At 45.8% G+C, this 26940-nt stretch overlaps 1 protein-coding gene across 1 annotated transcript; it reads right to left on the reverse strand.

Moving 5' to 3' along the window:
- Nucleotides 1–1186: 1186 nt before the first annotated feature.
- On the reverse strand, nt 1187–26940 carry LOC144150953 (pachytene checkpoint protein 2 homolog; the record flags this gene model as incomplete). The annotated part of the gene is given in 8 exon segments (XM_077682259.1): nt 1187–1482; nt 7079–7243; nt 8834–8987; nt 9260–9366; nt 14088–14174; nt 16495–16631; nt 22451–22541; nt 26767–26940. Coding segments are annotated over 8 exon segments (1014 nt in total), but the record flags the coding sequence as incomplete, so codon positions are not given.

The following is a 26940-nucleotide window of genomic DNA, read 5'->3' on the forward strand; positions in this document are numbered from 1 at the left end:
CCCTTCTCAGGTACAAGGACATTAAAGAGCATTACCGGTTAATGCGATACCCTCCAGTATTTGTGCAACTTACCAGGCCCCAACAGACTGCTCTTCAACAATTCCAGACTAACATATACCCACACCTTACGAAGCTGTACGCCCCACCCTCTGCTATCTATTGTGCAGACACTGTGGCATCCCTGCCACGCTTTACCACATGTTATGGGTAGGTTAAAATAACCCCGACATCAACCCTATCTGAAACCCCTACTGAGAACAGTGGGAAAGAGAACTCACCAGCTTCTGCCCCAGCAGGCAGCTGCACCTAATCAAATGGCAAAGACAGTGGGTTGCTCCAGTTGCGACCTGGACTGAGGACTCCACCCACAGGACTTTTCTCATTTGAACAGTGGGACTCTCTTTCTCTCATCCCACCTTATTTCTATAAGCACTTGGACCCTGATGACAGCATGTCTTGTGACCTGTGTAAGCACTTCAAAGCTGCTGAACTGCTTCAAATTAAAACTGAGTGACATGTTTGCTAAGCATGGTTTGTTCACGAGGGCATCAAGCCAGTTTTGTCCTAGTACCTTCCCTGCACTGGCACTGTTGGCGAGAGCAACTCTGCATCTGGCATAGCACCAGGCTCTTGGCCATGCTTTAGCAACTGCATACTTTTTCCAGGAGAGGGAACTGGATTATTCACTGTGAACACCGAGTTTTTGTGCACCCCTGCATTTGAACGTGTTCTTCCGCGTATCAGCACATACCCACAAAAAGGGCCAAAGTTGAAATTTCTCTGTAGCTGTTTTGCTGCCCACAAGAATGTGCTCCAACACATTCCATCATTTTTATTTGGCCTATCAAGCCACAGTGACCTCTGTTTTTATGAAGCATTTCTCGCAATTTATACCAGCCAGTAATCTCCCTATCTAATCACTAACCCACCCGATTTGAATTCCAATCTTCTACAAATAATAGTAAGCAGAGTAGACAATTTCCCCAAACCACTTGACAATATAAACATCTCAACATTTCACTGGACCCTTATATGTGCAGCTGGTATTTGCTTGATTGATTGCCAGTTGGTGTATCCATTCGCCAAGCAGCAAGTGCCCAACCAGTAGCTCAGCATTAATACACCACGTCCAGTTCTTTCCCGCTGTGTTCGATTCCAGTGTGCATAAAATGGAAGCACCGCAGATCAACAACAGTCTTTTATTATTAAAAGCAGTGACAATGAATTTAATGATAACGCACATCTAAACTCAGCAGATATACAATTCACAGTCATAATTTTGAGCATGCTCCACATGTAAAAACAGATACAGCTGGTAGCAGCTTGCACACAGTTTGCGTTCAGTAACAAATGCTTATATAAAACTAGAACCATGTCTAAAGTCATTCCTTGAAGCCGAGAAACTCTTCATTTTCTTGCAACTGACGGTCAACAGCTTCTGACAGGGCAAGCAAAAACCTTTTTGGCGTCAATGTGCTTTCCTGAAAAGTCAATTCAATAAGGGTTGAAACATTTGTTAGCTGCTTCCAAAAAACTTCATTTGCTTTTTTTAAAGCGTCAAAAAAAAAAAAAAAAAAAAAAAGGAAAAGGCAAACTTGAAAGATGCTAACTTTTCATGCAGCATAGACCATTTATGCAGCACATCACCTACAATAAACTTCCAGTGCTCCTAATGCGCTGAGTTTTGCTTTGGTGTGAAAAACACCAGATTTCCTTGCTCTACAGGCCTTTTCTGCAACTTCTTACAGTGCAGGACTGGACCTAGAGGTTTTCGGGACTACCAATTTGCCTCCCATAGAACACAATGCATAAGCACACTAAACGCATGGCTTAAATGCAATAGCCCAAAGCACAATCAATACCAGATATAGTGCGGTATTCTGGAGAATGGGGGGGGGGGCAATAAGAAACCGCCTCGATGCCAGCAAATAATGTAGTTTTAAAAGAAATTTATAAAGGCTTGCATACTGATCACATGGCACCAGTGGTATCAGCCAGACATCTGCCAGCTGTGTTTTTTAAGTGGCATTCTTACGAGTGGGGGTAAAGGATGCTGAAAGGTACGCTTGCGCATATTTTGGTTATGGTGTATAGCGCCAATTTTTGTGGCTCCTGCGACATGTTACAAATGGTCAACACTGGACTATGAAAAACAATACATTTTCCACTACAAAGAGGTTACAATGACAACAATATATCTGCAATGTAAATATTCACAACAGATGCCACTACTTGTAGTTTCAGCCAACGCCGCATGTATTAACATTGCCTGACGCGTCGCGCGCTTTTCAATGAGAAGGGTAGGGATGCTTAGTTCAGGCACAGATCTGCTATGTGGCGCGTGCCGGCGGACATCTCGCCTTACGTCACTGCTCGCGAGTCGCGAACGCTGCACCCACTTCTACGACATGTGTCTGTCAGCTTGCCTGTTGGGCTTCAAGGGCCGTTTCGCTTACATCTTAGCCGCGACGGGGCGCTAGTTCTGTGGCGCACTGGGGATCTCGTTCAACGTGTCGCTCGCTTCATACCTGCTGCATTTTTCCAACGATAAAGACTGAGGCGGACTGAAATAGTGTAAGAACGTACTGATTGTCGGGTAGACATATAGCTAACAGAAAAACGATATTTTCGGATGGGGCAGCCATTATTTTACTGATATTTTTCTTTCTGGAGTATTTAGAGAAGAAAAAATTGCGTGCACGTTTTTTGTTCAGGCGCTCACTTCTACGATTACTTTCCAATAATATCACGTGCTTGTAAATTTCAGAAAATTATAGGAAACAAAAGGATAAGCAGCTGGGATCCCGCCACGCTGTCCGGGTGCTTCTACAGTACAGTCCTCAATTTTATAAGTGCGTACCGATGCTGAGTGCGAACAGCGGGGTCAAAACAATACCTAAATGCGGAGGGGATAGAGGTGGGATGCCCCACTCGGAAAATTTCAGGGCCTGTGATCTGAGTAGATAAGCGCGCAAAGCCGGCATCAGCCGGCGGCAGCGCAAGGCATTTTGCTTCGTGACAAAGGAAGTTTTATCAGTGACAGACCAAGACAGACAGGCATGGTGAAAAACAAGAAGGCGTAGGAGCGCCGCCTCGGGAACGCTAAACAAACTTTCCACTATTTTGCATAGTTTCCGAGAAGCGGCACTGGCTGGCAGACACGAAAGCACGCTGGAAGGCTATGGAGCGGGGAAGGGTAGGAGAGAGAAACAGGAGAGCGGCTGTTTGGCCATTTTTCGCTCATGCGTTAGGCAATGTTTATACAGGCGGCGTTGTTTGAGCACACAAAAAAAATGATGCGGACAGGGAAGACGGGGACAAGCGTTATTCTCTCATGCGGTGAAACCACAAATATTGAATGAACACAAGCCCTTCTTCAGATGCCGCTAGCTGATGTACATATATTAAAACAACTCCAAATATAAGACCACAGATGAGTCTAGGGATGTCAGAATGACATTTTTACACAAAATATGAACCTGACTGCAATCACAGAGTTTACTTAAAAATTAAAAGAAATAGTTTTAAGAGAAGTGTCCCCCCTTAATATGTTGTGTTTTGATCCCTCGCAGTTGTGGCGCAATTAAAGGTCAACTTATTTAGCTTTTCTCGAGTGGTCGCTTATATCAAAATACCGCTTATAACGAAATTTTTTGCTGTCCCACTTACTTCGTTATAAAGAGGGATTACTGTATTACTCTGGGCTACTCCCAACTACCCACATAATTCCAGAGTTTACCATTGCCCGGTCCAGAGTTCACCACTGCCCGCCTGCTTCGCTCCAGCTTTTTGTTAAAGTCTCCTATCCCTACTAGGTACTGAGTCCGAGTGTTTACCCTGATTTGACTTCCTTGTAGAAACTGCCAAATACCTCATCCACGCAGCCAAATTTTGGTCCATAGGCTTCTAGCACTACTTTTACCTCCCATTCAATTTGATCACAATGGCCGTGACCCTTCCGGTAATGCTGAAGAATTCCTCTACATTACCTGCTATCCCTTTGTGGATCAAAAATCCAATCCCAAGTTTCCTCTACTCAACTTGACAAAGTACAAGTTTGTTTCATTCTAAATATTTCATGTTTTATAGTGCCCACAGCGCTTATCCGGTAGCAAATGATGCCGTATTCACTGAGAAAATCAATTTAGATTAAAATTTTGATTCTCCCGCCAAACCGTGTGCTTTCGGGACATCAGCAGTTAAGACACAAGGTCAGGTACTGAAACGAACTTCCAGTGCGTCATTAGTCTCTGCAGCCTTGCTTATCGTCCTCCCAGATGGCGCTGCCATAGTGAGCCGCGGACCGTTGTCCACCGTTGCCTTGTTTTTGACCGAATTTGCACCTGGCTTGTTTTTGTTGCAGTAGAAAGTAATATTTTCGTGAAACATCAGGTATGCTCGACAAACAGGGTCACATAAGACAACTTTAAAGCGGTGGACTATAGGGCAGCTCAAATAAGCATAGTGCGCCCACTTTCAACCGCAGTGTGCACCGGTACTTCTACAATTACGTGTATTTTTGTAACTTTCACTGTTTACCCCCCCATTCTTACTGCTGCAAAGGAAAGTTTGACATCCAACTGAATGCAGCCATACGGCTACCAAGGAAAGCTATACAGCTTGGACCAGCACGAATTTTTCTTCAATGCGAAGTTTCTGAGAAAGCTGTATAGCTTTCCTCGGTAGCTGTACGGCTATATTCAGGTGGATGTCAAACTTTCCTTTGCAGAAACTTACTCCACCTTGAGGATTCCCCTAAATCTGTTCTCAACATTCTTACTGCTGTAAAATGAATATGCATTACAATTAAGCGCAAATAGCTTGTTCGGCAAGCGAATAAGTTATGCCTAATTTGTGTTTGCTTTTGCCGACCTCAGCCAATCGCACAGCTGGGCATATCACTTCATAGGGAAGTGAGCTAGTGGCTCGCATGGCCATTCCCTTTTTCCTAATTATATAGCTTATTTGAGCGAAGTATGCATTAAAAGTGGTGTCAGTATAATTCAAATGAAGCAATCTTTTGAATGAACCAAACTTGTGTTTTGTCTGCATGGCCCCTCTAAAGCCCTCCCCTGTACTAAACGCACCTAATCCTATGACACTCCATTTAATGCCAGAGAGCTCTTCTAATAGCACAGCTATGCTGCCACTGCTCGACAGAATTCTAGTATTAAATGTTGCCACATTCACACTCCAGTGCCTGTCTACACAGATCCAAAGATTCTTATCACCCTCTCCTATAACACTGATCTGACTGCCACCTTGGTCAGGCATTCTACAGCCGCTGGGAGCTGAGGGCCGTGAGCTCAGTTTTCACTTCATAGGGCACAACTGGCCGAGTGGCCGAAGGCCACCCCTGCAGATATCACTGTTTCAATATGAATATTTTTTACCACTTATTTGAAAGTGCACCACATATTTTACTGCTGCCCAGCTGCACTCCCTTGTTTCTGCACACCCCCTGGAGCCACTATTTCTTGTTTGAAATTTAGGGGCTTAACGTGCCAGGGCTACACTTGGCCATGAGGCAGGCCATAGTAGAGGGCTCCAGATTAGCTTCGACCACCTGGTGTACTAGAAGCGCCGAATTCTCGACCCATGGGCACTTTCATTTGTTGCCAATACAGTCGAATCGCACTACAACGAAATTGACGGGACGTACAAAAAATTTCGTTGAAGCGAAAATTCGTTGAGGCGAAATCTGCCCCAACACAGCACAGAAGGGCAAGAAAAATAGCATGGTATATTTCCGCATCATTGGCAGCATAATACAATGTTTAGAAAAAAAGAGTGACGCACAGTAACGTCGTGTTTAGTCAGACAACAAACATACCAATGGTTATCTGTTTTTTTTACCAGCACGCAAAGAGCGCGATACTGAGGAGAAGGGGAGAGGTGAAGAAATCAAGAAATGCAGGCGCAAAGCGTATCGCTGTACAACAAGGCGTTTCCACCGAGCTGATTACTTGAAGATAGCTGCTACGCGGTTGGAAGCCTCCCTCTCCCTTGTGGCAGGAACGGCGCCGTTATCTTAATTATCCTCTGACTAGGCACGGCAGCAACTGACCTTGGCAGGCAAGCCGCGCACACTTGCATTTATCGCGACCGCCCGCTCGCAACTAAGATAGGATGACGCGGGTTCAAGGCTAAACACGACAACATTATTTTTGCTCTTGACTTTGAAGAATTGTAGCAGGAAAACTGCAAGGGCAGCTGCTTACAACACATACATGACGGCGCTGCGCCAGCAGCATTGCCAGCAGCAGAGCACATTCGCGCGATTTCAATTGGATATGGATTGGCTATAGCTCCGGCTTGGCGAACCTGGCTTGCGTCTCGTGTAAAGACGGCCCGCCGCATCATTATCACCATCACACAATGGCGTCCACCTATGAGGTTTTTTTTGCTTTGGGTGGCAGTGTGGGCGCACCGCACATGTTTTCGGTGAAACTAAGCGTCCTGAATGTATAAAAAATTACAGATAGCTGGCAATGTGCTTATTTTATTGTAAAATAATTGTTCAAACCCAGCCCAAACCATCAAAACTTTCGTTGAAGCGAAAGCAAGCCAGACAAATGTTTCGTTGGGGCGAGGACTTTGTTGCATTGACTTCTATGGCTAGCTGACGGGGACTTGGAAATATTTTGTTAAAGCGGAAATTTCGTTGAAGCGGACTTCGTTGTAGCGGGATTAGACTGTATCACAAAAATGACCACCGTGGCTACGGTCAAACCCACATTCTTGGGCTCAGCAGCCTGCTTTAGCTGCACAGCCACCATGGCAGGTATCTTCTTCATCGTCTTTTCTTTGCTACATATTTGTAGTCACTGATAACAGCCAACTCTCCTTGACTACAAAGAAATTCACTAGCATGCTATACTGCAAAGAAATTGGCGCCAAATTCCATAAAACCAAATGTGTTTCTGCAAGCTTCCGTCAACCAGCAGTCCCCAAATGCGTGCTGAAAACCAGTTTCCCGAAACGTAATTTGCTGCGCATGACGAGTACTGAGGGGGGTTAAGTAGAATTTTGTCTGTCCCTAGCCTCTGCCCGGTTCCAAGTGAAAGGAGATCTCACCACTGAACAAATGGAGTGTGCAATCAAGGGCAACTTTCTCAACCGCCTTCCGCTGAGGCCAAATGCTCGGGAGCACACGGTGTGAAACAGAGCCTGCAGTTCCTTGTTGCCATTCTCATCGCCACTCTTCGACAAGAAGCTTGTGTCTTCACTTATAATGGAGACCTGCAAGAGAGAGGCAAAAATTTGCTCTGGCGGCAATGGTGTAAAGAGCGACATTTGTTGACAGAATTCCCTAGGCTCACATGGTGACACAAACAGGGTTCCAATACTTGCAGGCATTTTCATAAATCATTTAATACGGCTGAGTGAACACAAATAGTGTGCAAGCAGCCGTTCATTCAAGCCATGTCCCAGATTGATCCATTTGATTTGATTGTAGGCTTTAACACGCCCACGCAACACAGGCGATGAGGGCTCCGGATTAATTTTGATCACCTGGGGATCTTTAACGTGCGCAGAAATCTTGTACACACAAGCGTTTTCGCCTCCATCAGAAAAGCAGTCGCCGCGGCCGGGAATTGAACCCGCGTCCTTCCAGATTGATTCAGCCTGCACTGTTAGATTAGAAGGTGCTTAGACACTACCCTCCAAGTTCATTCAGCCCTGAGTAGTTTGGAGGCAATTGAAGTTCTCACTGCACTTCTGGTACTTTTTAGCCCAGTGTTTAGGAATTAGGGCTTTACTGTAATGCAGTCTCTGTGCATTACAAGCTATAACAAAAAGATTAAAAAAAAATTTTATGGCTTTTATGCACTAAAGCTACACCTGTGCCCTCAAGTGCCCCGCAGTAGAGGGCTACAAGTAACTAAGACCACCTGGGTACCTTACTGCGAGTCGAAATCTCAACAGACATATTTTTCAACCTTCCAGCAGAAAAATGCACAAGCTATCAATACAGCAAGGGACTGGTATTACAAAAGGCAGCTTACAAGCACTTTCAGCACTAATACTACAAATACTTAGCAATATTATGTGCTAAGCCTTGAGTGTGTCAGCACAATGTGTACTGGCATGCACATGCACTTCACACACAGTGCGTAAACATGGTAGGTAACAGCAGCTTAAACGTAATTGCATATCTGCCCTTCCACCGTTATCCTTTTTAAGTGGCCAATTTTTCCTCTTGTGGTGAACAATAAGCCTTAGGTGAGATGACATTTTTGCCACAGGTGCTACCATACATCAGCAATAGCACTGCTGGTTAGCACACAATAGTGCCCACTGGCATTTGTCTACCGGCACAATATATTTGAGGTGAAGAAAAAAAAAAAAAAACATGCACAGAGTAACCAACAAGAAAAAAGTACAGTATCTGTAGGAAGTACAACACAACACATATCTGAAGGTTGACACTGGCAACAACATGTGCACATAAACGTTACACATTCTAGGCAAGCCACAACACTGGTGCGAGTTTTTTTTCCAGGGTAAAGTAATTGCAATGCAACCTAAAAAAAAAAAAAAAAAAACGCGGGGGCAAAGCGACGCGCACTGACCCCCGTCAATTTGAGCGTCACTTTCCGCCATGCTCCATGCTGTGCACCTCAGTTGGCATGGCCCCCCGATCTCCACCGTTTCCCACCCCTCCAAGCAGCGCGCAAGCTCCGTAACGCATGCATTTGCATTCCAACACTGTGTCGCTTCAAAACGACGCCCGTGTTTTAGATAATTAGAGCCCCTGCATGAAGTTACTGTACTCGTGCAGACATTTTCTGCTGACAGGGTAAAGCAATGGTTCACAAAGCAACTTGCCCTCCTTAGTTCGTCCAGGCACGACAAGAAGATGTTAGAAATGCACGTCTTGCTGGGAAATCCGAGGTAGTATTTGAAGTCAGCTCTATCTACAAAGGCCAAGTCTATGACACCACTGATGTTGGATGTTGTGAGGATGAAGACATTGGGATACCTGAAGACAATGAAATTTCACCACATTACTAGATCAGCAAATACACAACAGAGCAATGCATACACCATACTCAAAAAGCAGGGAGAATGTAGGCTACTTGAAAAAGCTTGTGATATGGCCTTATTACAGAGTTTATGATGCAGGAAATGTTAGACAAATAAAGTTCCCACTAGAATACGTAAAACGTGTTTTCACTAGCACTGTTTTCACTGGCTCTTCATCCCTCAACATATGGACTTATATCAATTGCCACAAGGCTGAAAGTATCCCACCTTTTCATGATGTCAATCTGGGTCAGCAAAGCATTCACCACACGAATGGCATCTGATGGTTCATTGCCACCGATGGCAGCAGTGCGATTGTGAGCTAGGCTCTCAACCTAGAAAACACACAAAAAGCGGCACAAAATTGTTCATGGAGAGAGTTGAAAATCATGCAAATGCAATGTGTGGCACGTCGTAAAGTCGCTGGCCTAAAAAATGAAGTGGCACTCAATAGGGGATGAAATGTGAAAATTTGTGAAAATGCGAAAATGCTGCCCCTCTAACTTTTCTTATGTTATACAATGCAAATAGAAATGTGTAGAAATGTGCCAATAGAGCAAAACTGAATTCAAATAGTAGGAAAAAAATTATAGTATCGAATCTGATACTACATAGGATAATTTTTTCAAATTCTAAGAAATGTCCTACAAGAAATGCAAGCTTAAAAAAGTGTCTCCGTATCGTATTTTTCATCCTAAGGTTGCTAAGAACACAGCACTTTTATTTATTTTAAACCACAGAATTTGCAAATATCTGTACAGAGGGCGTCCCTCTCTTTCTCTCTCTCTCCTTGCAGGTCGGATGGTCTGCATAGACTGCAGTCCTGTACATGGATGGACTTGAAGTTGGCTTATCTGCCTGCCAGGTGCTCTTAAGACTTGTGTTTGGCATAGAGGTCACATGCCAAGTTGCGTATTACGTGCGCACCGGTAAAATAACAAGTACACATCTTGCTGGTAGACATGAGGGGTGCAGCTGATCAAATACTCCGGTGCGGCTATTTTCCTACTGCTCTGTGGCATGGCTCTAAACATGTTGTGCCCACTGCAGTCACATAAGGGGAAGTGCTCGGTTAAAAAAAAAAAATCCCTTAGACCTGGCAGTTTTTTTTTTTCAAATGCGGCAGTAAGGACGAGTCAGTTTGACTAGGGTCAAGCAAATTGCAGCACATTCTTCTGTAAGAGCATTTTCAAAAAGCTTGAAAAAAGTTTTACGAAAAGCAGCATTATGTCCTGCATGAACTGAACCTCCAATAAGTGCTTCCCGAGTTTGGGGCATACAGTCAAACCCGGTTATAGCGGACTGTAATATGCACTGCAATTAGTTCGATATATCCAATAGTTCGATATAGCATAACCCATCTGAAACGTTTTTTTTTTGTTACGAGTTCGCAATACGCAGGATTTTTTTTTTTTTTTTTTTTTCACTTTCGTTTTGGCGGCGACGTCATGAGCACCAGTTCAAATCCGTGTCCTTCAATATCGAAGTAATATTGACAGAGCACATCGACTGGTGAAAGCGCTTCATTAACCTTCATTAAAGCAGCAAAGAGACTGAGGATTTCCTTTGTGACATTTTCAGTCTCTTCGGTGCTTTCAGCAGCACCAGCTGCCATGACATCGGTGCCTGAGGGGCTCACAGTGACGGCAAAGTCGTCGTTGACACTCAGGAAATCCTCAAAGGACACTCCTTTCGGCACAGCATCTGGAACGTTGGCGAGCTCTTCGCGCAGTTCGCCGATGATGCCGTCTTGGTCCACACTCGCTGACTGGATGTGCTCCGTCATGAATCCCGTGCGTTGGAAACAGTTACGGAAGGTGTCGGGCGTCACGTCGCTCCATGCGAGGCTCAACATTTCAATCGTGGCCAATCAGCATCTAAATTGCCGCTCCGACGCCATGCATTTCGGCGGCAATTGCAGGCGCGCCGAGTTCGATATATCCGATGTGAACTTTATTATAACTCTTTCGGGACCGCTCCATAGGCGATCGATCACATATGATCGATGGTTTCGCGAGCCTGCAGAATACAAATTTTCGCTCGATGGAACACCTAGCGACATCTAGGAGATAGTTTGAAAACTGGAGTTTTCTCTTTTGTGAAGTTTCTTTTTTTATCGCCAGGCGGCAACGCGTCAGATATTTTATTCTGACGGGCAGCGGTTTCGAATGTAAACAAACATGGCGTCATACTCGTGCGAGCGCGATAAGAAATCCGCCTCGTCTCGGCTCGCATATCTTCGCCTTCTACTGTGGATTTTAACGATGAGAGTGGCAGTGAAGAGTCCAAATGCGGCTTTAGAGATCGGATTTCAGCTCGAGTGAGGATTCGGGTGTCGATCAGCCTGGAACATCAAATCGCGCTCAAAGGTGGGTGCTGGTTTCGGTTTCAATTGGCTCTGGAGTAGGTATGTGCGCTCGAACTATGTTCTGGCTGGTTTATATTTATTCGCTAGGGTGTTAACTACCTATGGTGGTGATCTCCTGCCACCAGCGCAGAAACGGATCAAGTTTTCGCCGAGACAAGAGCCCGGCGTGTACCTGGGCGACGACATAGCCATGGCCCTAGTGCCAAAGAGATCACACACAAAACAAAAAACCAGTTACACCTAGCCGCATAAAACTTTTTCAATGAAGAAACAAAGCATTGTGTTAGATTTTGTATATCCTGAAATAATTTGATTCTTTTTTAATATTTTTATATTTACGCTTTTTTCTATACTTTTCTGTAGTTTTTTTACGAAGTTCTTGGTTTCAGATTTTTTCATGGTTCTATGGTCAGTGTTGAAGTAAAACTTGGTATTGTATGTAAAAGAACATATAATTAGCTGCATTTTGGTATATGGTAAGGCAGGATGGTGCCTTTGCTTTATGTGAAAAAAAATTTGTACCGAGACCTCCCTTTTTCATCACTTTTTCCGGCGGTCCCGAAAGAGATAAGGAATATGCTTCGCATGCATTTTCATAACGGATTTGCTTTTGTTCGATATATAGCATAATTCACTCTATCCGGGTTCGTTATAATCGGGTTTGACTGTACAAGCATCTTGACATTTTCAAATTCCCTGAGTTTTCAGGTTTCCCCCCCGAGTCTTTCTGATAAATTCCCTGAGTGACACAAAACTCTGTTTTAATTAAGTCAACGCTGGCTGACACCACTTTGCCAGTTGCTGTCACCCTCTAAAAAGCACTTTATAAAATAAAATATGACATAACGTTTGAATGCTAACCAGTAATCTTCATCTCCTTCAAAAAGAAAACATAAGAGTGGTAGTAAAATTCACAGTGAATGAAATATAAAAAGAAAATGGTAAAACCATACTCCCATGTTCTTAGCTCGCACTCAATGCCTCAATGCTGTATTTCACTGCTTCGAAGAGTTTATTTTGGTTTCGATGAGGGACACCTTCATCTTAAACACTGTCACGTTTGGTGCCCTTAAATGCCGCCATATTTCTAGCATCAAAGCGCTGCACAGGATGAGCGGGAAGAGTTTATTTGGGATTCACATTGGAAATGAGAAACACCTCAACTACACCCCGCTATGGTGACTGCACGTAAAGTTCTTTTGGCGCGCAGCGAAAGCTACGCAGCCGAAACGTGTTCTGTCTTTCTATGCAGCAGAATATAGTGCCGGCTTGCAGTTAAAAGTAACTCTTAAAACGGGGCACAATGTCTATATTCGATACTTCAGACATATTCCGAACACAGCTGAGAAATTTTAAAGTTGAAAGCTAAGAGAAATGTGTTTTTATTATAACGTGAGATTCACAACTCAAAGATTCGCAACGTGCATCAACTAGAAACCACAGCAGATGGTGCTACGTGTTCCAGCATAGGATTGAAAGCTACTACTGCCCCTGCCCCTGTAGACTCCCTCACGTTGCCACAACAATCTATTGCGGCGCACAACATTTTCTTCCGCCTTTCAGGAGCCTGGGAAACACGCCAGAACACAAGGGGAGCGTACAGGGGGTCGGGAGGGGGGTGCCTTGCTAGCTGTATGAAGCTAGTTAGTTCTCACTGGAACCAGTGACTTCAGACGGCGCCATCAGCAACGGCTCCAGATGGCTGTCCACCTTTGACTTGCTGTTACTTGAGCCAGCATTACCGTAAATTTCACTTCCTTTATAAATTTCATGAGTTTTCCCTGAGTTTTTCCAGACTATTCAAAATCTCTGAGAATTCCAGCTTTTCCCCGTTTTCCAGGTTGGTAGACACCCTGCATGATTATTAGTTACTGAATTTTTGGTTGAAACTGCGGATAGTCATTTTAACAAAAACTAAAGCAAGTTTTTTTTTTTTTTCCCAAAGCAACCAGCTTCAAAATATCCATAGCTTTTTTCAGGACACTAGGAGCACTGCACGCTCGCACGAAGTAGAAATGATGGCAACCTCATATAGCAACTGCAGCCATTCCACCCTGGCTCCCAACATGCGTTCTTGGGAGCACGGGTGCGATCGAGCCGGTGACAGCAGTACAATGGGCAGCGCTGCATGAAGGTTCACCGATTTCCCCTATGACAGCTGCAGGCCATGAAATGTCATGTGCACAGTGCTTCAGCACTTTGGTTCTACAGTCCAGCATCAGAAACAGCATAGAGAAAAGCCAAGAATAAAAAATGGGTGCCCTAAACCAAGAATAATTTTACTGGGAGGCAGGGTTCGGTAATAAGGTGCACGGCATATTCTGTAAGCTAAGACTGTTCAACTGGAGTCAAAAACTACTGCTGAGCCTTTTAAAGAACATAGATGCACAAGAACAGTACATATATTTCCCATATACCACGCACTTTGAACTATCGGCACAGCCACAAACAAAGTCCTCTGCGACCTCGATTAATGATGACATCAAGTAGCAGAATTCCCCCATAATAGTTTGATAGAGTTGCACAAAGGGATGGCTGGAAGTGCTTTCAGCGTACACAGACACTGGACAAAGTGCAGTCCCGTCTAGTCGCGTATGCACCCCGCTCCAAACAAACGCAGCATAGGTTTGAAGCAAGCTGCAAATGAATGTAACAAAACATTTTTCTCAACAGTCCACAGCCTCATACCTCATCGATGAGAACAAAGACAAGCGTGTCGCCATCATAAATCAGGCTCTGTATCTTCTGAAACATTCTCATTACTAGTTTTCCACTCTGAAAAAATAAAGAGAAAAAGAAAGAAGTTGAAAACAGAGTTCAATGAGCCCAGAGTTGAAAACAATCCATTTCACTATCTGCAAAAAATTCTCTGCATTTATAAGAAGAATCTTAGGGTACAGAAGTTTAGGAGTAGAATCACTGGTGTTGAGCCAACAACCTGGATTAGAGCCCCAACGGTGAGAATATTTTTTAACAGGACCAGTATTTTTTGTACTGTTAATTGTCCACTTAGATCATTTCTACACATTCTTTTTGTAAATAAGGGAAGTTTGGAATTTTTAGGCTAGTTCATAGGCAGTGCGTGGCATGTCAGCACGTTTGATTAATGTTTTGCATCACGCTGGAAGTGCCTAGCTCGTACATATCTGGGAACGGAATATTGCTACCTATTGCCCTTGATTCAAATACGCTCTAAAAAAGCAAAAGCTAAAATAATTACTGTTTAGGTGCTACAGTTCAGACTGAATTTAGGCGCACACTGATCAGATGATGTCCTGTAAAGCTGACCTTCATTTCATAGTCAGCCTCACTGACCATGAATTGAACATGACCAGCGAGGCTGAATTGAATGTGGACCCGCCGCGGTGGCTCAGTGGCTAAGGCGTTGCGCTGCTGAGCACGAGGTCGCGGGTTCGATTCCCGGCCGCGGCGGCTGCTTTTCTGATGGAGGCGAAAAGCAAAAACGCCCGTGTGTACGAGATTTCGGCGCACGTTAAAGATCCCCAGGTGGTCAAAATTAATCCGGAGCCCTCCACTACGGCGCGCCTCATCGCCTGCGTTGCGTCGGCGCGTTAAACCCTACAATCAAATCAATGAATTGAATGTGAACTTACAAGTGCGGCCGCTCCCATCCGAGTGGCCGCCCGGCCAAGCTTGCTTGTGCCACTCTTACGGAGACTGCTACTTTGTTTCCGCCTGGCCATATAATTGTGCCCCACCTCTCAATTTCAGTTTTCAAGTTCCCAATTCTTGGCGACTGCTTGCGGTATGCTTGCACATATCTCAGGCTTTTTGCTGCAAGTGGGCTTAAAGAAACCCAGCTTGGTCCCTTGTTCCCGTACATCTGAAGCTCAACCACAAATGACGTGAGCTTGATGAGACTTTGAAGGAGTTCCAACCCATCACTGCTCACCCCATTGAGTAGGTATCCTTCGGTTTGTTTATGCCCCCTAATCGACGCAAATGTTACAGAATGATTCCAAGCCAGAGTATAGTGAATTCTGGCTGTGCAGATTACTCGCACAGGGCTGCTTTGTCGCTACTACATTCTCCTTTGCTTATGCCGGGCAGCTGAGGAGTGTGGCGGCTGTCATCACATGACCTTTGAGGTTGCCTACTTCTCTCACACCAGCACATACAACTGAAGGCCACAAGCCAGTCAAGAAGATTTAATAAATGTAACTCTGCATGTACAATAGTTCCTGGTTTTTTAAGGGAAGCTCCAAGCCATGAAGAAGCCTTTTTTAATACATGTCTAATCATTTTTTTCATGCTTTAAACTGAGTTCGTATACAGAAATATGCCATGGGATTCTTGTAACTTCATTTATCAGACACATCGGGAGGCTTACACAAACAGTCATTAGACAGGAACCAAGCACGTGAGTAGCCAAATGCATGGCCGAGATTGCGGTGACAACAAGTGCAGGCGCAGAGACTTATTTAGCTGAACACGCACCCCAAATATGCTCCAGTTTACTGGGAAAGGTGCATTTATGTTACATGAACAAGTGCGGTACATATTTAACACTACTAGGAGGCAAGCAAGGCCTGCGCATCGGAACAATTTGTCACAGCTTAAGGGTATCAAATTAGTGCAAACCACAAATTGCCAGTCAGAGCAAAGAGCATAATCTCATTGGTTGAGTCTCCCATTTGCGCATATGTTTACCCCTCACCTCAAACAAAATGAATACTGTGCCCAGTCATTTTCCCTGACATTTCCCCGATTTTTCCAGGCATGCCAGATCCCCCAGGAATCCCTGGTTTTCGAGATTGATTACGCCCTGACATCAAGCAACACACTGAAGTGTATTACTTTGGGTTGGATAGTTTTATCTTCGTTTACCTTTCTTGAAATCCTACTCACTGAATGAAGCCATTAGCACTCCTAGATTAGTTTATCTTTGAAGCTGTGACATGCCATTTAAATATGTTAACAAACTAACACGCCAACTGGAAATACTGCAAATGTCTGAGAAGATTCACATTGCTCACAGCAAACGGTGGACCACTCAGCACAAATGTGTAGCTGTAATTCATGACTTTGGGTTTGGGAGCAAGCATGCAATGCAAGCATAGTTAAAATGCAGCACCTCTGAAAACCACTTGGAGAACAGGCTGTGGCTGTTGATCTCTATCAGTTGACCATACTTGAAACGGGAGTTCAGCCTAATGGACAGCTTTTGTGCAAGAGCCTTGCACAAGGAAGTCTTTCCAGTGCCAGGGGGTCCTGGAAAAAAAATTAAAAATCAGTGATGTAAACAAAACACTTTAATGCCACAAGTCATGACGCTACAGAGGTCATCAAAACTACGCCATACTGTCTAGAAATGTCACATACCTTAATGAAAAACTTCTGTGCCAATTTTCTTACCAACCAGAACAGATGAAATTTTGGTTATGCGGGAGGAGCATGCTTGGAAGCTAAGCCAGAAGTAGTTGTATGCAAATGTGACCGCAAGTGCTCAGTACTTCAAAGGAGCCCTGAAAGAGGTTTTCAAAATGTGGGACTGCAGAATCAGCGCGACGAAGGCAGCAGAAGAAACGACGCTTCCAGGCAACTCCAGGCAGTCCAGCAGGTCTCGGCGGTCCTAGGTTTGCAGCGACCGAGCGACCCCACAGATGGGAAGGGGAACGGCGGCTCTCTCCGACCCGAGCGGGGAAGCAAGGGCGCAGGTCCTAGGGTCCAGCCGGGACGACGTCCAGGCCGCGTCACGGCTAGGATGAACCTCTCTCCGAAACCGTTCTGCAGGCGACTAAATAAAGCTTCTCTCTCTCTCTCTCTCTCTCTCTCTCTCTCTCTCTCTCTCTCTCTCTCTCTCTCTCTCTCTCTCTCTCTCTCTCTCTCTCTCTCTCTCTCTCTCTCTCTCTCTCTCTCTCTCTCTCTCTCTCTCTCTCTCTCTCTCTCTCTCTCTCTCTCTCTCTCTCTCTCTCTCTCTCTCTCTCTCTCAAAATTATGACTGCGCAACTGCGAAAATGTTACATATTAAGCGAAGCTTTATTGTTCTCACTGATGGCATCTTGAATGCAAATACGCCCTGCAGGAACGGCAACTTTCTCCAACGATGATGATGATGGTGGGTGAAGTGTAGCAAAACTGAAACGCTTCCCTGCGAAGCTCAGAGACAGCTCTGTTACACCCCCTCAGCTAAAGGTTGATGTGCAGCAGAGCAAGGAGGTGATGCAGGTGTACGAAAGTGTGACGTAAATAAGCCTGCCACCATGTTGTGAGGTGAACATCTACAGCCGTTACCCACAGGCCAACATAGGATGAGAATGGTGTTGCTCTGCGTGCCGTAAGGCTGTCAGCCACAAGACGCTAGGCCTAACTTCCCATTTGAGATTTAGGACGGTAGGCTTAATGTCACATCCTGGGGTTTAGCACTTCAAACCCGCACCCACTCAAAAAAGTGCTGAACACCAAGCAGCAGGTACCGATTCGGGCTGTACACCCCAAACCCAAACGTTAGGCCTACAGAGTGCACACCCAAGAGTTGCTGTGGGTATTCTAAAAGAGTGGTGTGTACCTCCAGAGTAGCACATGCTCGCAGTGTGCGGTTGGCCAACCGAAGAATCCATCATGAGAAAGCTTCGCAGCCAACCATCGACGTCGTTAGAAGGAGGGGTGCATGATTTTGTTACAGAGAAACTGCGGTAACTGTTGTATCAGTTGTATTGCTTTACCCTTGCTGTTGCATCAGTTGTGCAAAATAGCAAAAACTGTTATTCGAGAGCTGTAGTGTTGCTAGCAATTTACCACGGTTGAGCAAGGCTGTGGCAAGGCTAAGAAAGGAAGGAACTGGCATCTTCATCCACCTCCAGGGGTGCAAGTGGGCTTGAGCCTTTTGGGTCGACTCAGGCAGCAGGAATTGCAGGAATAATGCTGTTTTGGAGCAGCTTTGGAGCAATAAAAAAGTAGTTTTAGAGCAGTTTCGAAGCAACAAAAGGAGAGTTTGGGAGTAGTGCAAGTCTGTTTGGGAGCAGACTTTTAGGGTCAAACATAACATCATTTATTTGCACTTGAGAGAGAGAGAGAGAGAGAGAGAGAGAGAGAGAGAGAGAGAGAGAGAGAGAGAGAGAGAGAGATTCATCTGGCTCTTACTCAACATTCATTTTGAACTGACTACATTGTCACCAAATTACAAATTTGCCCCCATAACCCATTACAGCTGATCCGAGCACCAACTAAAATAAAAGTAGAAATTACCAAATGCTTTGCATAGCAACACCACTACTTCAGACAAATAAAAAATAAACGTCCTGTTACCGCAACGCCATTGCTGACATGACAGAAATGAAGAGAAGACTAGAGATAAGTGAATTTTTTTTCTTTTCCATGTATTAATAATAAGTTTTCCTTTATCCTTCACCTAACAAGACCCAAGACGAAAAAAAAGTACACTCTTTCCAATACAACGTCACTGGCATGAGCAACAAAGAGGAAACTATGTAAGATAAACAACGCAGCGCTTACTACACCTAAAACTAAAAATAAATGTTCATATTCACAGAACACAGCAAGGTAAAAAATACTCTAAAGTATTACCCTACCTCCTGACCACACAATGCAAGCATTCAGGAAAAAAAAAAACACTGAATAATGTTGTAATTCATTGAGATATTGAACATTCCACTGTTAATCAAACCTTCTTTTTAATTGTGCGTAAACAGTGGAGCGGGGGAGGAAGTGGGAAGCCCAGCAAGAAAAAGAAAGAACTGCTGTACGGCAAGCCTAATCTCTCAAGCTGAGATTGCTGCTTGGTGGCGTTAGAAGCTCCCCTCTCACATGTTCCTGGATGGCGCCTTTAATCTCATCCTGTTCCACACGACACGGCGTGGTAGCAGCTGACTTTTGGAGCGGCACGCGCACTCGCTATAAGATAGAATGAGGCGCAGGTTCAACAGTAATACTATTTTACTTTTTGCTTTTGACAACACGTGCAAATATTGCAAAGACGGTTGGTGACGACTCATGCGCCATGACACAGCGTTCAGTGGGGTGAAACTGCATTTCTGGGCGAAATTTGTGTATTATCCACCCCCAACTCCACTCCTAAGACACAAAGAGGAAAGGAGGAGATTATGTGGAATGACAGAGCAGGCCTTAGCTCATGTGCCTGAGCTTGCCACATCGCGAATGACGGCTCAACGAATGCGTCCGCGCTGCTCCCTGTGCAATGCAATGGGCATTGAATTGCCTTACATTTGCGGGCACACCGAGGCGACGCTTCAGAGCAGGTTCGGTGCAATAATTCATTTTAGAGTAGGATGGCGCAGGAAAAGCAGATTGGCGCAGTGTGGTGCAAATGGAGCAGCACTTCCACTTCTGACCTCCCACTTTTCTACAATGATAGGATCAGTAGATTCACATTGCTTCTGCTGTCATTTCTGCTGCTGCTCTGCTCTTTTGGTGCAGTGTTCTGTTACTGGATCAATTGCCAATGGACTGGGTCTGTCCACGGTTGTAACTGAGGTTACAGCACTCTGCACAAAGCGATGTGCCTTGATAAGCAATGTACACGTGCTTGAGAGCAAGCCTTGGGGCACCTACATGAGCGTGGCTAGTCGCTTGACAGTGTACAAGCAGCAGACAGACGCAGCTTTCACACTTGGAACACGCGTCCTACAGCAGCAAGCGAAAAGAGCTGAATGAGGTGGCAACATGCCTGAACTCTTGCTGGCTTGGCATTTTTAACTTGGCTTGGCTTTGCACGAAGGACGGGTTATTTGCACGTGGCCCAGCAAGTGCTTTCAAGGTAAAAGTGGCAGCACAGAGCTCAGTTTTTCACAATTTTAGGACATATGACAAATTCAATATTTCAAGAGTCTATGCTGCAGCCCAAAGCAACAGAAAATCTTTGCTTCCCAAACTAGTAGCTCTGCTCTCCACATCACAGGTTTGCAAGGCTCCCCACTTGAATAGATTTTATTTTCTTCCTGCCTATAAGCCTGCTGTGTGTTGTACTAGGCCCCCAGTATCTGCAGCATTTATTTTCTTAAAGGAGTAGTGACACAAAATTTCAAAGGTGAGGTGGCTATGTAAAATGCTTCCTTTTTATCAGGAGGTTATCTCCAAACAAGTTTCAACAGTAACCGTTCAGTATAACATACTTTAAATCCATTTTAATCTTCGCCCGCACGAGAAAGCCCAGAGCGAGCCAGCATGACATCATCTGCTACTTGCCCCAAACTACCGACGTCGGAGCTCCCGTGACGTAGCTGATGCGCTGGCTGCAGTTGGCGCGCGCTGCTACGCTGTGTGTATCACGTCATGGTTTTGCGACTCGCGTCATGTCGCCCGGGCGCGTGGGGATGTTGAAAACCTCGGCTGGTGTGTGTGCGCTCGCTCCCGCGCGCATCCAGAATGGCAGCGGTGCGGCAAGAATGGTGACGTCAGGTACGTCCTCATGCCATAGCGGCCGCTCGACATTCGTTTTGTCGAAACCAAAACTGACACGAACAAACGACGCCGTAAGTGATTGTTTACACTGCGCTCGATTGTCAAATGTGTCATTCTATGATTAGTGGGCTCATAGGTACGCATAGCAGCGAAAAATAGGTACAGTTAAACCTCGATGTAATGAAGTCGGTAAAATTCGTAATTTACTTCGTTACATTGAAATTTCGCTACATTGAAATTCGCGGTTTTAATGAAGTGTTCATCCCGTTAAGCATTTCCAGAAAAAGAACACGTGGCGCGCATACACGGCTGGCGCACTCTTTCTGTTTTTATCGGAGCTTAATCGTCTACGTGGGCATCAGAGGGAACCGCATGGAGCATTTTCTCCCCGCAAAAGCGCGCCCAGCAAGCCACAGGCACGCTGACGCAGCCGCGGAGACAACCCGCACGATGTGAGTAGCTCCAGAGACCGCTTCCGCTCGCAGAAACGCAACTCGAGGGGCAAACGAGAGGGGCATGCGAGAAAAAAAGCGGATAACATAGGCGAAATTTTCACTGTAAAGCGTCATACGCGCCGCTTACGAAAGCGACCATCAAATATCCTCGGCAGGCCCGAGCGCTTCGAAGCTCCCGCCATAGGGTGCGCGCCTCCCCATTGGCGAAACTGGTCAGGCTCCTCCCACTGCCGCGTGCAGCGTGAGCGCGCGAGTCACTTCTTGGCGCAGAAGCCGCCGCCGGCGCACAATCGCGGACGCGGGTGTGAAAAAAAAACGCGCGCACAAGGCTCATAAAGATCCGCAAATGCTTGCTGGAACGATGAAACCCAACAAGCATGAGCGAACTCGAACGAAGGGCAAAACGGCGGCATGCGGCGGCGGCCCCGCAAGAGGCGATTAGGCTTACCACCGCGGAGGATGTTTGATGGGCGCTTTCGTAAGCGGCGCGCATGACGTTTTACTGTGAAAATTTCGCCAACGTTATCCGTTTTTTTTTCTCGCATGCCCCTCATTTGCCCCTCGAGTTGCGTTTCAACGAGCGGTTGGAAGCGGTCGCTGGAGCTACCCACATAGCGCAAGTGGTCTCCGCGGCTGCGTCAGCGCGCCTGTGGCTTGCGGGGCGCGTTTTGAGTTTTTGCAAGGAGAAAACGCTCCATGCGGTTCACGCTGATGCCCGCGTAGACGATTAAGCTCCGACAGAAACAGAAACAGTGCGCCAGCCGTGTATGCACGCCACGCAGTTTGTAGGCAAGGGGCTCGCTCACAGACCCGTGGCTCGCTGCATCCGCGGCATTGGGCGGCCCGTGTTGCCGTTCGCGTTTTACTGAGACCCCATTTCGGCGCTTGTGTCTCCCAAAATATACCCCTACAACTTAAATTTCGTGCCTAGTTCTCCATGAAACTTCGTTACATTGAAATTCCGGCATACGGGACTTCGTTACACAGAGGGTGAAAATACATGGTGTGCATACACTTGAAGTTACGAAAAATTCAGTGGTTCGTTACATCGAGGGTTTCGTTACACTGAAGTTCGTTACATCGAGATTTAACTGTAATATTAAAATTTCATGTCAGTACTCCTTTAAGAATACATGCAGTAATACACCTGCAAAAGGTACTGGATCTACTAACAACATGCAAAAAATGTCTCACCATGTAAAAGCACAACCTTGTTCCAAGAGATGACATTGGGGTCCACTTTCTTGTCAGCAAACAGCAGTGCCGTGGACGAATAGCTGAGCAGCTGTTGAGGTGGAGAGATTTTTGTCACACTGGGAGTAGCTGAGATTGGAGTCACTTTAGCTGTTCAGACTTGAAAATTCGAAAATTACAAAAGCACAAAACACTCCATTTCAGAAACTAATAAACAAACACAAACAAACAAAAAATTCTACAATGGGCATACACTCCAGCACGAATACTCAAATTGCAGACAAAACGCACTCTCTGTAGCATTAGCGGCTTTGCTGAAACACATGGCAAGAAATGAGGGAAGCCGCTTTCAACAAGTTTTGTCGCTTCTAAGTAGGACTAGTGGTCCCGCTTAGAAACTAGAACTAACAGGAATTTATTTTTTACACTCCCATCCAGCGCACTGGTGCTGCTGGCTCGCACTATGGGCTGGAGTATGGTGCTGGATGGTGTGACACTGGCTAGCTAGGTTAAAACAAGAAGAAACCAACCTTGCCCCACAGCGCTGTCACCGAGACTCTTGTGAATTTCGGTACTCACCCCACAGCAGAAAGACCCTGATGCTTCAACAACAAATAGGCTTTTTTGCCCAAAGAGGTGCATTTAATGTACAAGCTGTAGGAATAACAGAGTTCTGCTACAGTGTAGACCACTTATAATGTATGTCACGGGAGCCGCGAATATCTGCACTATAAGTGGTACCACACTACAACAAACATGCGCCAATCCAACCACACCACAATCTGCCTTTCAATCATTCTTTGTTTATCATCCCTCAAACGAAGGCAGCTTAAAAGTAGAGGCACGGTCCTTAGTAAGTCTTCTTTTTTCCTCATCAGCCGCTGCTGCAGGGTTTACAAGCTGCTGCACGGGCTTACAAACCATGAGCGCGGCTTTAACTTCTTTGTGTTTGTGCTTTGAGGAAGCACGTCTACGTTTCTTAGCGATCTATGAACAGATGCCGCAGGACGACGTAATAAAAACGCAAGTGTCCCCCCCCCCCCCTTCCCCAGCTTGCATTTGCCATGCCGAAGGCGCTTGCTTACCAGCACAACATACAGGTAGTGGAAACCTTCGGCATCGCGGCTCACTATCTCCAGATGTTCGAAAAAGAAAAGGGCAGTCGCTTATCTCAACTTACCATGCGGGGAGGAGGAAGGGAAGGGGGGGCTCGCTATCTTTTGAGGTGCATCAAGCAAGGGCAGATATGGTTATCACGTGTGTGCAAACGAAGAACACTCAAAATAAAGGGTGCCCATTTTTTTCTTTTCTACGTCGAAGTTAGAGGAGAGCAGGGAGCGCACACTGCGAGGGATGGCCGATTCCATTTTTTTTCTTTGCCGTGACCCTAAATGATGCTCCAGCTGCAGCAGTCGACCAGCGGGCCCGGAAAAAACTGGACTACAAACGTTATTGCACTTCGGGCAACTGTGTTTTAAGTGGTATGCTTATGCATTCAGTTCTATGGGAGGCCTACCAATGGCCAGGAAAACCCACGTTATTTCCAGTCCCGCGATAAAGTGGTTACGTTATAAATGGTCTACACTATATATTCACTACTCCTCACAGCATGCCGCGGAGGCAAGTGGGGGAGGTCCCCTTCTCTCATCCAGCGGCCGCGCACTCCCACTGTGGGGCAGGTACATCATGGCAGGCGGCGCGGAAGTCTCCCTCCCACATGACTGGTATGACTGGAGCAGAGCTCTTCAATGTAGGCAGTTGCAAAACTCCGCCTCAAAAAACGACTCGCACCTGGACCCCCCCCTGCTTTGGATTGTGCGTACGGTGGTGCCACCGCGGCCACTGCACACACTATCCAAAAACCACAGCAATTATTCAAACTCACAATTTCATGTTAAACTTTATTTTAAATGTGCATAATTTTTTTATTTTTGTACTTTTCTAAGTTATTCATTGTTTATTTAGGTACGGTTTTTTGTTGCGATAGTTTCTGCATCTGCGCAACTGCCTCGACCGATTGGCGCTTGTGAGGGCACTCTGGCACAACACAGGTCCGACCTTAAGTACTAAATTTGCTGTTCTCTCTCAGCCTACATAACACTGAATGCCAAAACTAATCTAGTAGCTCATCAAGTGGCTCTAAATAACCCTTTAAAGCTTGCGTAAAGCCGTCGAAGCGAATTTTTCACTCTTTTTTTTGCCGCCGGAAGACCGCAAATGACGAGCAGCAGACAACAATGCGCACGCAATAAGGCATCTCGCTGAACACACGGTCCCATTTTTTAACTACCCTTGATTCAAAGGCATATAAAACGCTTGCGTGGTTGTACACGTTGGGCTTCTTCGCTCAACAAATTTATGTAAGCACCCAAATACCATTTTTCGCCCAGGTCGTCGAGTGGCGAACCGACTCGTATAGTTTATTTCGTCATCAATAGATGGCGCCACTGCACAGCAAAAATCCAAAACAGTGGACCAATCGTAGGGCCCCTTTTTGATGCATGGGGCCTATGGGGAGTTTCACAACTCCTATATCAACTAACTATGGACTGGAGATCCAGCAGGCCTGTACGGATGCGCGGGACAGGGGAAGGCCTGTTGGGATACAAGTCGGAGACCCGAGCAGAATAAGCTGCATCTGCACCCCACTGCCTATTTGAAGCGAAGCTTTCTACGTCTCACTGATGGCATAGGTTATGCCGAAAATGCACTGCACGAAAGCCAACTTTCTCTGGTGATGATGATGATCACAGGAGAAGAAAAATTACATCGCTTCCCAAGTTGGAAATTGAACCTCGGCACCTTGTGTTACGAAGCAGACGTCTATCCGACTGTGCCATTCTCAACACGGTCGAAGCCGTTCAGATTTGGAGAGGGTGCATGGACGGGCAAATTTATACAAAAAAATCATGCACCCCTCCATCTAACGAGGATGATATCTGAACGCGAAGCTCCCTTTGTGCAAAATGAAATGGCGAAGGGTCAAAATCTAAGCCGCTGCAATCAAAAGTCCTAACTGTGATTCACTAAAAGTCAAGGCTCAACGAGTCAAAGTCCAAATAGTCGGTCAGTCCAAGTCCAAACTCAGGCAACAACCAAGGAGTCCTTCGCGAGGAAGCTTCGCATTCAACCATCGTCGTCATTAGACGGAGGGGTGCATGATTTTCTGTCTGCCCCTCTCGTCATTTTCCTGGCCTGGCCAGTTGGTCTTGACGATGAACAAGCAATGTGCCAAACATGCTTTACTGGGGACCCAATAAACGTTGGTGTTGGCCATTTGTGTGTCGCGTGTGCTCCTGGCTGTTCTCTGCCACTACGGCAGTTGGCTGTTGTGTGGTGCTGTTCAGCGGAGCTAGCATTGCAGCCCAGTGTTGAGTGCGAGCTAGGTCGACGTAAGTACCCTGGTCCCCACAAGGCATACAACTGTCACTCATAGGAGTGCCAAAATGCCTCGCACGATGCTGACTATGACTCAGTGATCTCATCATTGTGACTGTGCGGCCATGTACTTCCTGCAGCCAATGTGGATGCTTTCCCGAGGCAGAGTCAGCACACTGCTGCTGCACAGGCTAAACCTTGGCTTTAGGGAGAGGAGGCTCTCTTAGCAAGGGGGTGCGACAGCGGGCGATCAACCAGATGTTCACATGTCACATGGCAAGCAGAGAACACTTGTACCCAGCTGTGCTGGGCCCAGCCACATGTGCAAATAGAAGATGGTGGGGGGGAGGGGAGGGGGGTAACAAAGGTAGCCAGAGGACTTCAATTTGTCATCTTTTATCGCTCGAACATGAATAACAGTAAGACAGGTTGTTCATTAGGCGTAGAACTGAACGCAACAAGGAACTTTTTTTTAGAAACTACTTCTAATGATAGATACAATTTTCTGCCCAAAATGCAATCAACAGGAAGCCTTGATGTCAAAAAGCACCCTGAACAGCAACGGTATTATAGCTGTCGTTTAAAAATGTACTGCACAACGCGGCGTTAAATCTTGATTTGCTATATACATAAAAAAAAACAATATTGCGCTGTTTTTTTTTTTTTAAGATCTGAAGCACACAGCCTAATTTTTTGGAACTTCATATTTTTGCACACAACACAGCCAACAGACTCAGACAGGTGGTATACTCCCCATAAAAGCACTGGGGCAATTCTGTAGGTACTCAAGGTACAACGTGTACCTGAATACATTGGGTCACTTCAACAAATGAAGAAACTGTGCACTACTTGGCAAAAATTAAATTCAGCAAAAAACATGGCAACAGTGCAGGCTAGATGCATGAACAAGGCGCAAGACTGCTCAGGTGGTTTCTTACTTCGGCTTTGACTGGGGTCTCGTAGACGAGGCTCTCCCAAAGCCCCTCCAACTGCGCAGATGGCAGCACCCAGTGGCTTGCTGCTGCCATGCCGTCCTCAATCTCCTCCAGCCCAGCGTCGTCATGGTTCACCTCATACACGTGCACCACCAGGGTGGCTGAGTCCAGCTGACC

The sequence above is a fragment of the Haemaphysalis longicornis genome, unplaced genomic scaffold, assembly GCF_048455015.1.
Source record: "Haemaphysalis longicornis isolate Haplotype H1 unplaced genomic scaffold, Haemaphysalis longicornis Haplotype H1 scaffold_819, whole genome shotgun sequence".
NCBI classification, from domain to species: Eukaryota; Metazoa; Arthropoda; class Arachnida; order Ixodida; family Ixodidae; genus Haemaphysalis; species Haemaphysalis longicornis.